We start from the raw sequence: 14,693 nt of genomic DNA, 5'->3' as shown, positions 1-14,693 counted from the left end.
TTGGAGATACAAAACACACTGCTGCAGTAGCTCTTCAAACCTAGACTTTGCAAGGACACAATTCCCCGTACAGTTAAGGTGGTGTTTGAATCTTCTAAAGATAAAGGTGAAGATAAAGATTAAGTGTTTCACGTAAAACGAGGTGGTAATAATATGTGATCAATTGAGTTTTAATTATTACTAACTTGAAAAATAGATTAATCTAACATTTTAGAGTAACTTTCATATAGAAAGTTTTCGCACAAAACACACCATTTAGCAGTTTAAAAAACGTGCCATGAGTATCCAAAATTTCATCTCCTCCTTGTTGGAGAAACGAACAAGAGTACAGGACCACAAAAAAAAAAGAAATATCCACATTGTTTGATATTCATGGAATAAAATTCTATGTGCTGAATATGATTAAGTTACACTAGTGGAGTGAATTCCTTGTATGCAACATCCACCCAACGTGTAAAATGTACATGGTCACTCACCAACGCAAATGCAAGTTGGGCTGGGGGTTTCACTCAAAGTCAAGAGAAGTTGCTCCCTCCGGTTTCATAATCGATGGATCAATCCTATGCAGCTACTATTGCATGCTATTTTCTCAACTGATGCAAGATTTGATTTGAACCCTTTTTCAAAATTTAATTCTTTCTTCACATGTTTCTCATCTTAAACAACATTGATTGATCGATTACCTAGCTTATGACTCTTTAATCATAATAATTAATATAAATTGTTTTTTAGTGCCTGCCATGTCATATATAATGGATGTAAATAATCTGGTGATCTATGCGCGCTTTCTTGACCATATCGCAGAGCAACAGAGAAGTACCTCTGGATCTGTTCTTCGGTGGGAGTTTATCAGGTATATTCATGGTCCTGATGTTCAATGCTTAGGTATCTCCTGAAGATAAAGATTAAGTGTTTCACGCAAAATGAGGTGGTAATAACGTGTGATTACTTGAGTTTTAATTATTACAAACTTGAAAAATAAATTACTCTGATATTTTAGAGCAACTTTCATATAGAGAGTTTTCGCACGAAACACACCGTTTAGCAGTTTAATAAGCGTGCCACGAATAACCAAAATTTCATCTCCATCTTGTTGGAGAAACGAACAAGACCTTAGTTGCCCCCCATGTCCTTTCATAAGCAAGCATCAACATCATTGCTTTCCAATTTTTTCATGAAACATTCTTCAAAAATCCCCAGTCGGATCCAAAGTTGACGACTTAATGCGGACTTATCAATATGTGATCTTTAGGCATTCTTCAAATAGTCGTCCATTTCCAATCCGCTTTTATGCTTCGTTAAGTCGTCTGATATCCTTTCGATGATTTATGTTTTGTTGAAGGGATATCCACGTGCTTGATGCTTTATTGGGTTTTGTTGTAAGAGGAATGCTTTAACATTTCCAAATAGGAGGAATGACAATTTTTCTACAGAAGGTTGTCAGCAATTTCTGATCAAGATATTTGTGAATATGAGAACAATATATAATGAGCGAAATATATGGCCGGTCCTTAAACTTGTGAGGTGGTGTCACTTAGATCCATAAACTTAAAAATTGCACATTTAAGTCCGTGAACTTGGTTTAATGTACCACCCCCGTTCAATCGTCCTTTGACCACGTTTGACCGCCAATGTGTCATGCCACGTAAGCAACACTTTTGTGTTCAGCCCCCTTCACATATATCTTCGCACATAACTTGCCCTGACAAATGCATTTCAACCCAAATCCCCAAAAATATCCCTAAATCATCTAGGGTTTCGACGGTGAGGTTAGCGGAAGGAGACCGAAAGGTAGTGGTTGTGGCGGTCTTGGCAGTGAGATTAGCGGCAGGAGACAGCGCCAATACAGGGTATAGCAGGATTAGCGGTGGCACAGTGCGGCCAGATTTGCGATAGGAGGCAGCGCAATGCGGCTTGCACGCTAGGCATCCCCATGGATTCTACAAGCTCACCCCCATCTTGAAGTCACGGGAAGAATGTGTTGTTGATCAAGTGCCCGTTGTGTAAGAATAAGTTTATTTTGGAGCATGGAGCAATAGCAATTGCTAATCGGAACCGCATTTTCTATACATGAAAGGAGAAGAATGAGATGGGAGAACGATTTGAGATTTTTTTTTTTGGATTCTAGTGTTACTATATATAGCTATAAGAAGATATATGCGATGTATTGTGATGTGGAGGGGGCTGAGAGCAAAAGTGTTACCTACGTGGCATGCGGTCAAACGCAGTTAAAGGACATTTGGACCGGGATGGTACATTAAACCAAGTTCACGGACCTAAGTGACACCACCACACAAGTTTAGGGACCAGCCATATATTTTACTCATATATAATTATGAATAAGAAACAAGGTGATTAAGGCGCCTAAAAATCTGTAACTTTTTAGTCCTCAAAACTGCACTATGCAGTGTGGGATTTTAGATCATTTTAACTGCATTTTGTTGTTTGCTTTATTTATATGTAATTTTGATTTTTTTTAAAAAAAATTGTTATGAGTTATAAGTTAATGTTCCGTAGTTTTGAAAATTTTTGTATGTTATAGTAGCCTATTTCCAGCATTTTATCCTAGAAAGGAATTTTTGTTTTCAGTGATAGGGTAGTGATGAGAACCATAGGGCTATTATATGACAAAAGTGACTGGCACCTCAAATATAAAATCCAAGAAGTAAACAATGTTTAAAATATTGATAATAACCTGTGCGTTGCACAGGTATGCGACTAGTATGTTATAATAGAAATATATAGTCAAAGATATATTTTGGAGACCATGTGTTGTCTAAAATGTTAAGAATTGTAAAATTGGAGAGACTAGGGGTGCAAATTACAAACTTAATTTGGGCAGCGATGAATGAAGGAATGAATGGTGGTGTGACCTAGCTGAAGCCTCAGACCAGACCAAATTTTGGCCTAAGTAGAGGAGGCTCCGCTTCGGCCATGCCCCATGCCACCGCCGGCCACGGCAGACTGACTGGCAGACAGCTCCGGTGATGGTGAGCCGCCGGTTAGGTCTCCTCCATTGCCTCACACTTGCCCTCAGGGGCGGATCTATAGTTATAGGGCCGGTGTCAGGCGACACCGACGACTTTCGGCAAAACCTATAGCGAAACTGCTTATTCATATGCTATAACACCATGATCTAAGTGTAATTAGCATACTATGACACCGATAGACACGTTCTGACACTAACGAATCGATTTTCTGGATCCGCCACTGCTTGCCCTCCTTTTCCTCTCGCTCTTCTTCTGTAATTGATACTACCTCCGTTTCAGTGGCGGATCTAAAAATAATAATTTAGGTTTTGTCGAAAGTCGTCGGTGTCGCCTGACACTGATGCTAACACTGTTGATCTGCCCTCCATTTTTAACAGTTGATGTCGTTGACTTTTAAAAATAATGTTTGATCATTCTTTTTTAAAAAACATTTGTATAAATATGCCTAAGTGTAATTTATAGTAAAATTTATTTAATGAGAAACCATGTCACAATGAAATAAATAGCATTTATATATATTTTTTAATTAGGACGAATGATCAAATATCACGTCAAAAATCAACGGTGTCATATAAAATTTGACATCTTCATATAAATTTTGGCATTCATCACTCTTGCTTTTCCTCCCAAAGACCCTGATACAGCTATTGCATTAAAATGTCATCATATATCTATCGGTATGCATTTATGCTACTTAAAATGTTACTAGTAGTGCTGGCCGTTATCACACCACCCTTATCACTGACATTTGGGTCTAACGATCTATGTTATTATACCACAATCTATACTATTATACATGGCTCTTCCTAAATTTTGAAATCAACTACTCCGTACTTCTTAAGCTTTTTTCTGTTCACTTCTAGACTTTTTGTTGTGTGCCTACGGGCAGAGATCGGAGATGTAACACATTTCTATTATCTAAAAAAGAAACTACTTGTTCAATAAAAAAACATAAAAGTACTACTTAGACTAAATATGTGTTTAATTGACTGAATAAGCTATAAACTTAATTTGTTTTTCCTTGCAACGCACGATCTATTGGCTAGTTTGATATAAAATGGAGGTGAACCATGGATTCAGAGTTTCTCAGCTACCAACACTCTTCTGAGAACAAACATGTTCCCCGAGAAGGTAGGCCACCTCAAGAATTTATTATTTTCTCTTCGTGTACATTGGATTTCTGACAGTCTAGCCCAGCTCCCTTCCTCGTTGCTTTGAATTTGTATTTCGAATCTGTCAAATTTTCTCACGTTTCTACAGAACTACTGTCTACTACCAAGTCATTTTATCAGCTAACACAACAGCTAATAAATTTGTAGTACTGATCACAAGCCGTTTGACTTGCAAATTACCCACAAATCAATTGTCATCATCACCCCTGCACCACCACCTCACGCCATGCTTCTCTTCAGAAACTTTTACATGGCACATCAGAAAAAGAAGAAGAAAAAACTAATGAAGAGAAGAAAAAGAAAATCAGTAGGAAAGATACACATATACTACCTAGGGCTAAATTAAGAAACAGATGCAGATCAATCTGTATTCCACACATGATTAATGCTTGGTTACACTTGCACACTTCACCATATATTATATATATATATATAAATATATATATATCATCAGCTTCTTCATCACCAAATTCATGGGCAATTCGAGTTCTTCCCCGGGCCGCCATAGTAGAAGTAGGTGCCCCAGTCGCCATTGTTGCCGTTCTGAACATCGTAGCAATTGGACTGCTCGGTGTAGGTGCCCACCCCCTTGGGGGCCTTCAGCTGGTTGCTGCTGTCCACCACCTGGATGTTCTTGAAGTAGCTCGCCTTGCCGAACCCTTCCTCCGGGAACCGCCCGCTCCCCATCTGCGTCGACGTGTGCGTGCCGTCGGGCTCCGAGTTCACCACCTCCCCGCCCCACTCGACCATCGACGCACTGTCGACGAGGTAGGAGAAGAGGAAGGACGGCCAGTAGCCGAGGACATACTCCCTGCCGAACTGCATCCACCAGTTTCCTTCCTTTGGGTCCTGTCCACAGATGAAGCACATAGAATATTACTATATAATTAGAGTTTTTTTTCGATAATATAGTCACTAGAGATGCCACATTAGTGTTAGTTATGCATGCCTAGTACATGTGATTTGGACAAAATGGTTTTCAAAGAACCAGGTGTGTGAAGGAGCATTAGAGCAAGTGGGGAAAGATTCTCTGGCCCCATTAGTTCTTATGCTAATTCTCAAGGCACTAAGCATGTCATTATGTGATGATGCCTTGGTAATAGTTTAAGAATTGCTCACCTTCCAGATCAGAATACTGATATCATACTGTGAGCCGGCGATGTTCGAGATGGGGAAGATGCTCGCGCCCATGGCGATCTCGCTGTTGATCTGAATGAATCCGGAGCACAATATGTTGTAGCACCCTGTTGCTTGGTAAGCATCACTCTACAAAAAAGACCCCAATGCGAAAGCAAACGTAAGGGACACCGAAGTTAATGCATCAACAACAGAATGTCTGTTGCCAGAGTACAGAGAACATTAATAGTATAACAATGTACCATCAATAGTATAAGCATATGGATTGTTGAGTTTGTGAAACTTACAGTCCAGTATGTGAACAGCCTAGTGTTATTATCTCCATAGAGGTCTGGGCTGACCTGATGAATCAAAGGACGGCGGTTAGCGCAAATGATCAGACACACAGCACAGGTTGCAATTGCATCCATGCATCATGGCAGGGGGACAGCCGACCGCGAAAACGGTCATCATTCAATTCGCGTAACTATGAATGTGATGAAGCTCATATGAGCTCAGGTTTTCTTCCCAGTAGTACCTGCCACCCGGCCTCGATGCTGTTGAGATCCTCACCAAATGAACCCCCCAAGATCCAGAGCTGGGACAGGCTGAACTCGTTAGGCTGCTGAATCTTGGGCTCCCACACATTAATGGTGGCCTTGGCACCATAGTACTTATCCCCCTCCACATACGCTATGGCATGCTGAATTTGCAACAAGAAAACAGTTTCGGTTAAGTACCAAACATGCCGATGCCATTACCATGTTCCATTTTGATTTCAACTCAACATGACATCGTATTCGGACATACTTGGTGACCACCCTCATTGAGCATGTTGGGATCAATGGACAGCGGGTTCACGGCGGTATGCCGTTTCCTGCCATACCGCCGCAACGAGCTCGCTCTGAGCAGATCATCCTTCTTCGTTCTCCTGATCGGGACGGTGCCCTCCGGGCACCTCCCCTTTTGATGCCATAGCTGGAGCATCGGCTTCTCGCCGGCATTGTCAGAGGCCACGCTTCTCTTGTCATCATCATACAAGCCTTCAGGGTGGTAGGCCGGCCTCATCTGCAAGGATAAAGATTTTTGACAGAGCTTTCTTTTAGAAAAATGTTGAATGCAACATATTGGACCATGTACAGATGTACTGTGGTAAATGCAGGTTTGATGAGTACTTTGAAATGATTGCAAAGTGAAGCATTTTACCTGGAGAGTATGGTTCTTGAGTAGGGGATGATCAAATGCTGGTTGGTGAGAGAGATGCACGCAGTCGATGATGTCTCCATCTGGGCTCTGCATCGGTTTGCAAAACAGTTTCAAACGGATAGGACATTTGTTCATGACAAATAATAATAACAATAATACCAAAAAAAAGAAGACAAACGCTTCAGGTTTTGAACTTTTTGGAAAACGCAGAAATCATTGTTCGGAAATGTAAAGAAAGATTTAAAAAAAGGAATTGTTCATTCAACCCCTTTTTTCATTGGAGAATAATACAACTTTGCCAGAGCCAGCCTGAAAGCAGGACACGTCTTTTCTGCCTTCTTTTGCTTGAGTTGCCAAAATGTACCTCCAAAAGATTGCAACTTTTTCGAAAAATTCTTTAAAGCAGCAATGAGAAAAACTACCAAGAACAGCCCAAAAGAAGCACAGAAAAGAGGGGCAAACTTTCTTCTCTGCAAATCAATCCATCTCAAAATCTTAGCAAATCAATGCTAGACCAAAACTCATAGAAACAAAAGTGAAAAAAAAAAGAATGTGAAATGAAAATACTAACATTTTGAACTCCCAATGTAACAATGCATCAACAACACAAAGTTGAGCGATAACCCCCAAAAGAAATAATAATAAAAAGAAGCAAATGTTTTCAAGAACTGGCCACCCAACCTCGATGCTCTTGACGGCCGGCTTGTTGAGCCTCTTGAGGTGCCGGTGCACCCTCGCCGCCGGCGACCTTGCCCCCTCCGCCGCCGCCGCCCACAGCGCCAACGCCGCCGCCGCGGCCAGCACCCACGCCGCTGCCATTGCCCCCCAGTCACTCGCCTCAGCACCACTTCACCTCAGCTCAGCTCAGCTCACCTTCTCTCTTTTCCCTTGGTCCCCCTCCCCCTCCGCCGCCGGCACCGGCGACCACGCACGGCGATGGCGATGGCGATGGCGATTGGTGTGATTCGGCTTGGGTTGGAGATGGATGGATGGATGGTGATGCGAGTGGTGGTGGGGAGTGGAGTGGCAGAGGAGGAGTGGAGGCTGCTCCTGCTCTGTTCACTGGGAACTGGGGAGTGGGAAGTGACCGGTCGGTCGCCATAGCTTTTGCCGTTTCCGAGCTTTAACTTTTTTTTTTGTGTGTGTTCTGACCAAACTGCCCTCGCCTACCTCGATGATTTTCGTTAATTATTTAAGATCAAGTTTAATAATATAGCCAACTAATTATAGTTGATTTAATAGCTAATTCATACCATAGTTATCTACAAATATATACAATATACTACACTATTAATATCGGGTCTTATCTGTTATACACACATTACGTCTTGAAGTCTGTGTTGTAGCTAACTACAAATCTATAGCCCGCTGCTCATCTCTCCCTTCTTCCATCTCCTCGATATGTGTTTATAGTTGATATATAGTCTATTATTGTACCTGCTCTAAGCGCGCACAGGATGATCTATTGTCGGGGAAAGTATGCGGTGCAAATCACACATATTAAATAGAAATGTGTAGTTAGATGTGGAAAATTAGATCTATGAGGTTTATCCACGTCATCATGAATAAAAATTTTACTCGTGAAACATCTAGTAAATTATCTTTTTATTTCTAATAAACATTACTACCTCCGTTTTTTAATAGATGACGCCGTTGACTTTTTCTCACATGTTTGACCATTTGTGTTATTCAAAAATTTTATGCAAATGTATAAGATATAAATTACACTTAAAGTACTATGAACGATAAAACAATCCATAACAAAATAAATTATAATTACGTAAATTTTTTGAATAAGACGAATGGTCAAACATGTAAGAAAAAGTCAATGGCGTCATATATTAAAAAACGGAGGGAGTACTTATTATAATCAGTTATTGAAACCAGGTCATGACTTTTTTTTAATCTAAACACACATGCAACCACGTAATTTCAAATCCAAGCATGTAATTTTCAGAATTATTTTTCTAACCAACATGCTAGTGTGAGCACGCCAATTCGGTTCACCAGGCCCAGTGAAATAAATTGGCCGTCTTTTTAACTATCTCTCCGTCAAAAAAAAAACCAAGTTCAGCTCGTTGTGCCAGGGCATCAGGGCAAACCCTGGGTTTTCGTGTCCAACTTTAACTGTCCGTCTTATATAAATTTTTTTATAATCCGTATTTTCATTGTTGTTAGATAATAAAACATGATTAATATTTTATGCGTGACTTGTCTTTTTAATTTTTTTCATAATTTTTTTAAATAAGACGGACGGTTAAACGTTGGACACGGAAATCCGGGTTTGTCTTTTTTTGACGGAGGGAGTAAATAGTAACCAAGATATTAATGGGCTTTGATTCGCAATATATATCTTGTTTGTCGCAATGTAATACAGGAGTAGGTACATGTTAGCGCATCGATTGCTTTGTGCTTACTCATTTGATTGGTCTGGTATATGCGCGCAGTGACATGAAATTTGTACAGTGGCCACACAAACAACTACTACTAACAAACAACTGAGTTAAGGCCTCTTTGAATTACAGAAATAAAAAAACGGAGGAATAGAAAAAACATAGAATTCTCACAGAAATATAAGTGTAAAACAGAGGGTTACAAAACACAGGAAAAACATAGGAATGACCGTTTGATTAAGCCGTAGGAAAAATACAGGAATTTGAGTAGATATAAAGACTCAAAGAATTCTTAACATGAGGTTCTACCTCATGCTAAATTTCCTCCAATAATTACATAGGAAGAGGCATTCCATAGGAATTTCATAGGATTGCATAGGATTCATTCCTTTGATTCAAAGGGCTATATAGGAAAATTTTCTATAGAAATAAAATCCTTTAAAATTCTTATGAATTTCCTTTGAATCAAAGAGGACCTTAAGGTATGTTCAGATTGATATCAAAATACAACTTTTCAAAATTTGGTAATACCAAAATTTTGATAAATTGACAACATTACCAAATTTTAGTAGGATGTGCTCAATATAATATTGTCAAAATTCCATAGTCATTACTAAATATAGCCACATAATCATTTTTACCAAATAATATCATGGTTTGAAATGGCATTAATCTGAAATAGCATGGTTTACTAAATATCCAAAATAGATTAATCTGGTTTGTAGAATGCTACCAACCAGATTAATCTATGTTGGATATTATTTAGTAAACAAACTAGATTGTTTTTTAATCTATCCCCATATGCAACACAAACCATGAGTTACTAGGAAAAAAAGGGAATTGGCAGCCCACTTAGAGCATGTAAAATCAAAGCCACCCCTAGATTGTTCTCACTAACTGAGGACATTCTCAGAGACACTCATCTTTCAATAAAGGCTACACTAGATAGGCTCTTTAAAATATGAGGCAATTGGGTGAAAGTACTCAGGCCCACAGTGGGTGTTCCAACCAAAAATCCCCCACAGTGAATATTTTCCTATACTACCCTCCTCTATCCTCCAGCTCACCGACGACTTTTTTTCCCTACCGACACTTCTCCTCTCTCTCGCGCACATGCATCGCCAATCTCTCCCCCTCTCTCGAGCGCGTCGCCTATTTCTCCCCCGCCGCTCGCCGCTGCCTCCCTCCTCGCCCTCCCTAGCCACCGCTGTCGCCTCCCTCCTCACCCTCCCTAGCCACCACCGCCGCGCCGACAGCCTGCGCCAGATCTGGTCGCTGCCGCCGCGTGAGGAAGCCCTTCGCCCCTCGCCGGCTGGTGGCCGACGGACGGCTGCCACGGCGCGCAATGGCCGGATCTGGTCGTCGCCGTCGCCACTCTCCTCTTTCTCTCTTTTGCCACCCATCGTCGCCTCTCTCCTTCTCTCTCCCGTCGCAGAGGACAACGAGGCACCACCGCGTACGCCTCCCTCTCTGCCCGTCATTGGCTGGTGGCCAGATCTAGTCATCGTCATCGCCTCTCTCTCTCTCGCACCACCCCTCGTCGCCTCTCTCCTATGCGCCTCCCTCTTCGCCGTCGCTAATGAAGCATCTATTAAGCACGAGACTGCTGGGGCTAGGGGTGGAAGGGGAAAATCCGTGGGTGAGAGCAGTGTCCATGAGCCACTCCCCTAGCCACGGTGTCTCCAACGTGAAGCCCGGTCCTGTGGCTCGACAAAAAGGAGCGGAGGAACACAGGAGGCGCGTCCCCTGCAGAGGGGTCATGGCCCTCTGCTGGGAGACGGCTCCGACCGAAAAAATCGACACCGTGAGCCAGAGCCACTCGCCGGGCTACGCATTGAACATGCCCTTACTCCGTTGGAGGTCTGATCAACCGAAATTACGTGCTCACACGGACATGTTGGTTAGGGGTATAATTCTGAACATTTCGCGCTTAGATGCAATTAAGTCGGTTTATATTTCGGTTGTGTTACGTTTATTACTATTTATTTTAGGATACAAGAAGTACTCCGTATAATTTAACATGCATGCATCCTGACCAATATTTGATGACTCGTGATCCAGCTCAGTACGGGGAAATTACACCATCGGTAATAAAAGGATGAGGGTTGCTACCCCACGGGATTCCGTTGCTCCTAGCAGTCACAGGATAACTAAAATCCCGAGAGATTTAATACGCATAGTCAATTTCGTGGGGAGGTCCATGCTATCCTGTGATTCCACCTTATCCAATCCTCCCTAGTACCTTGGGTAAGGTATCGAGGTGGTACCTAGTACACTGGTATCAGCTAGTACCCTGGTATCGACTGATACCTGGTACCCTAGGTATCGAGCTGATACCTAGGTATCAGGCCTTGGTACCTGGGTATCAGCGTGATATCTCAAGAGAGAAGAGGAGGAGGAGGAGTTGCAGGTCGGGGAGGTCGAGCAGCTGGGCGGCGGCGGAGGAAGAGGAAGAGGAGGCGATAGATCTGGTGCCTACCTTGTGCCATTCCGTCGCTCGTCGTCGTGCCTCGCTCCAAACCGCCGAACCCGTAGCTCCATTGACGCCACCTAGAGCAGCTCCTCGTCGCTCATGTTGTGCCAAGCGCTCCCCGACTGTAGGAGGCGCCAGCGCAGCCGAGGAGGAGGAGGGCGGCAGCGGCGAGGAAGCCAGCGACAAGAATGATGAAGAGGAGGAGCGGCTTGAGGAGCTTGATGAGGAGGCTTCTCGACGGCGGCCGTCGCCCGTGGTGGTCCGCCGACTGTCGTCTAGGTCATCCGCGGGGGCTAGTAGTGACGGCATCGCCGTCGTCATCGTCGTCGCCGCCGTTGCCACCACCGTCGTCGCCGTTGCCGCCTCCGTGCTCATGGGTGGTAGTCAGAGAGAGAGAGATCGAGTGGAGGGGAAGAGACAGAGAGAGAGAGCGAGTGGAGGGGAAGAGATACAGAGAGAGAGGAAAAGGAGATAAGGCAGTACTACTATTCCGTCTCCACAGAATACCGTACGATAGATTTTCTGTAAAAGGATGTGCAAAATTATGAAGTCTATAACCAAAACCCGCGTGTGGTTAGAGCAAGTTTAATAGTATAGCCCACTACTAGCTCTAATTCATATATAGCCAAGCTAATAGCCAATTCATACAATAATTGCTTACTATACTATTAGTACATGGTCCCACATGTCATACACACATTGTGTCTTTGGAGTCCGTGCTGCAGCTGGCTACAGATCTGTAGCCCCCGTTGCTATTCTCTCTCATATTTTATCTCTTTAAAATATGTTTGTAGCTGGCTAATAGTCTGCTATTGTACATGCTCTTAGCGGCTGGGGAGAGTGGGGCCCACATCCAATCCGCTATGGAGCCCCGCGACACGTGCGACCTGCAGCTGCAAAGCCCAGAGCTCCGCACCGACCCCCTGACCGGTTGGTCCCACGCGCAGGACGGGCCCACCTGTCATTCACCAGGCTCAAGGCGGGGGACACCGTGAGACCGGAGAGGGAGAAGCTCAGAAAGCGTGCTGATGTGCTACGGTGTCAGTTTATGTGGGACCCACCGTGTCAGCAGCATTGGATCCTCCCTCTCGCCTCTTGCGAATTGCGATGCATATGCAGAGATTACGCAGGCGAGGTGACTGGGCGGGCAGGTACGTCTGGCATGGCAAAGGGACGAGATCATGAGAACATGAGACACTGTACTATGCACAGTTGCGCTACACAAACACAACGGCAGTATTCCTATACCTTATAAAATCATACAACATTTTTTTTATTTTCGGACCTATTCAGATCGATGTCATTTCAAACCATACCATTTTTTTTAGAGTTGTCAAATAAACACATTCATTTAGTTTCTTGCCAAACTTTAGTAAATACATAAAAAATCCTACCAAAATTTTGGCAATATATATTATTAAATTGCCAAATTTTTGTCATTGTCAAAATTTTATAAGGTTTATTTTGGGTACAATATAAACAGGCCATTCGATTACATGGCACACGGACACACACCACTATATATGTAGCACTACACTCGCACTCCCGTGAATGCGTCCCCTAACACACATTTTAAGAGACAAACCAGTGATTGCATCCATGATCTTATTAAAATTCTATCGAAAGTTGTATACATCAAAACTGGTGAATAAAAGCTCTAAAACTATATTTTGAGGTGAATAAGAAAAAGCTAGCTACTGATTCATATAATTTAAGCGAGAATTTGATTGTTTGAGTCAGTGAAAAACTCCACGAGTAGTTACAGATATCAAGCTCTCTAAACATGACATATAGCCATATGATCCCAAACAAATATCCAACAATCATGCTTTGGATATGAACACCTTTGTGTTTTTCCCGATGTCAAGCATTTCCTTTGAATAGAGGAAAGTTAACTTTCTTTCGTGAAATGCATTCTTTTGCATTAGGAGTCCGTTTAGGGAACTTCTGACATCTATAGCTTCTTCTAGAGTCAAAAACAATCCCAAATAAACTAGAAGTCAGAATCTGAGCTTCTCAATATTCTCAAAAGCTAACTATCATTTCTCAAAATCTTAAGCTTCCCAAGCAATACCATCGATTATAAAAAACAAATCATAAACTAAGATATGTGTTTGCCACAAGAACACAAACTTCAACATGTTTTTTCACCGGCCAGCGATAAATTAGGAAAATATGTAATACAAACCACATATGTAATACAAATATGGAAACTATCGTGAGATCTGAAAATAAATGGCTGAGATTTGTCCACATCATGAGTAAAAACTTTACTCCTGAAAACTTTTTTTCTTTTCGTGACGTGGATCAATCTCAAATGTTATTTTTTTAATCCAACGATAGTTTTCAAGTTTCACTACATATTTGGTTTGCATTATATATTTTTCATGACAAGTTCACGTGTCAAAGTAAATTAAGATATATAGCAGAGCTGGACCATAGTTTAATTAGTTCAATCGCATACCTAGACCATCCCCACCCGAGTTTGAGGACATGTTTACGAAGACTTTAGCATCTACAATTTTTTTAAGAACTAAAGTTTTCCAAATAATTTAGCTTTTTTTAAAATTTTAAGATACTATACTTAGATAACAAACTGAAAGATAAAAGTTGTTATCTTAGCTTCTCTAAATTAATTAATTACTTGCTAGATTTTCATCCATTGTTTCTTAGAATCTAAAGCTTCAAGCTGAGTTCGGTGCTCGGTGTTGAAAACTCATCTCTCACGCACGTAAAAAGAAACGACTCATTAAATCACGATAGTTAAGTATCAATTATTTTTTAAAAAGGGATTAATATGATTTTTAAAGCAACTTTTGTATATATTTTTTAAAAAAACATACTGTTTAATAGTTTTAAAGGTGTGTACGTGAAAAACAAAAGAGTTAAGTTGAGTTGAGAACTTCAACAAAAGAACTAGAGTTAAACTTAAGCAGTCTTAAACTTATCTCATGCTTACTCTTGTTAGCTAGTCAATATTAAATAGGCCTTTATTTTGGTGGCTTCCTGCTGCGTATCGGAGATATACCATTTGTTCCTTAATTAAATTAAGGTAGCAAAATGTGTTACAAATTAACCTAGCCTATAAGGATAAAAAGAAGGCGAGAATTATGTAAAGAAAATAAAAGGAACTTAGTCATTGTTTGATATATAGCTCAGGATTCCGATTAAAAACTGGTGATATGAGTAGTAAAAATCAGTGTTTTCTCTTTTTGGATTTTATTTTATTTTTAAATTTTACATTAACAATATATTATCAGAATCCGTGTGAGAATGTAGACTAGTATTTGATAGAGGGACCTTAGACGACTGTCGAGGGAAGAGATACTTTACACCACGTGGC

At 41.4% G+C, this 14,693-nt stretch overlaps 1 protein-coding gene across 1 annotated transcript; it reads right to left on the bottom strand.

Annotated features, from left to right (window-relative positions):
* Positions 1 to 4,295: 4,295 nt before the first annotated feature.
* Positions 4,296 to 7,581, bottom strand: LOC4342683 (protein neprosin). Its single transcript, XM_015789897.3, has 7 exons — positions 7,166 to 7,581; positions 6,485 to 6,571; positions 6,089 to 6,346; positions 5,817 to 5,981; positions 5,587 to 5,640; positions 5,282 to 5,428; positions 4,296 to 5,011 (listed from the first exon to the last, which is right to left on the bottom strand). The coding sequence occupies exons 1-7, from the start codon at positions 7,301 to 7,303 to the stop codon at positions 4,634 to 4,636; spliced, it is 1,227 nt and encodes a 408-aa protein (XP_015645383.1). The 5' UTR covers positions 7,304 to 7,581; the 3' UTR covers positions 4,296 to 4,633.
* Positions 7,582 to 14,693: the final 7,112 nt, after the last annotated feature.

This window comes from Oryza sativa, chromosome 7, assembly GCF_034140825.1.
Source record: "Oryza sativa Japonica Group chromosome 7, ASM3414082v1".
Classification (NCBI taxonomy): domain Eukaryota; kingdom Viridiplantae; phylum Streptophyta; class Magnoliopsida; order Poales; family Poaceae; genus Oryza; species Oryza sativa.
Note: the sequence above shows the minus strand (reverse complement) of the source record. Positions and strands in the feature narration are given on the sequence as shown.

Coding starts and splice junctions, on each gene's coding strand:
- LOC4342683 (XM_015789897.3), bottom strand. CDS start 7,303: ATGGCAGCGGCGTGGGTGCTGGCCGCGGCGGCGGCGTTGGCGCTGTGG. Junction 5,641..5,816: donor GCATCGAGGCCGGGTGGCAG/GTACTACTGGGA, acceptor TTGATTCATCAG/GTCAGCCCAGACCTCTATGG. Junction 5,012..5,281: donor TCAGTATTCTGATCTGGAAG/GTGAGCAATTCT, acceptor ATCTGTGGACAG/GACCCAAAGGAAGGAAACTG.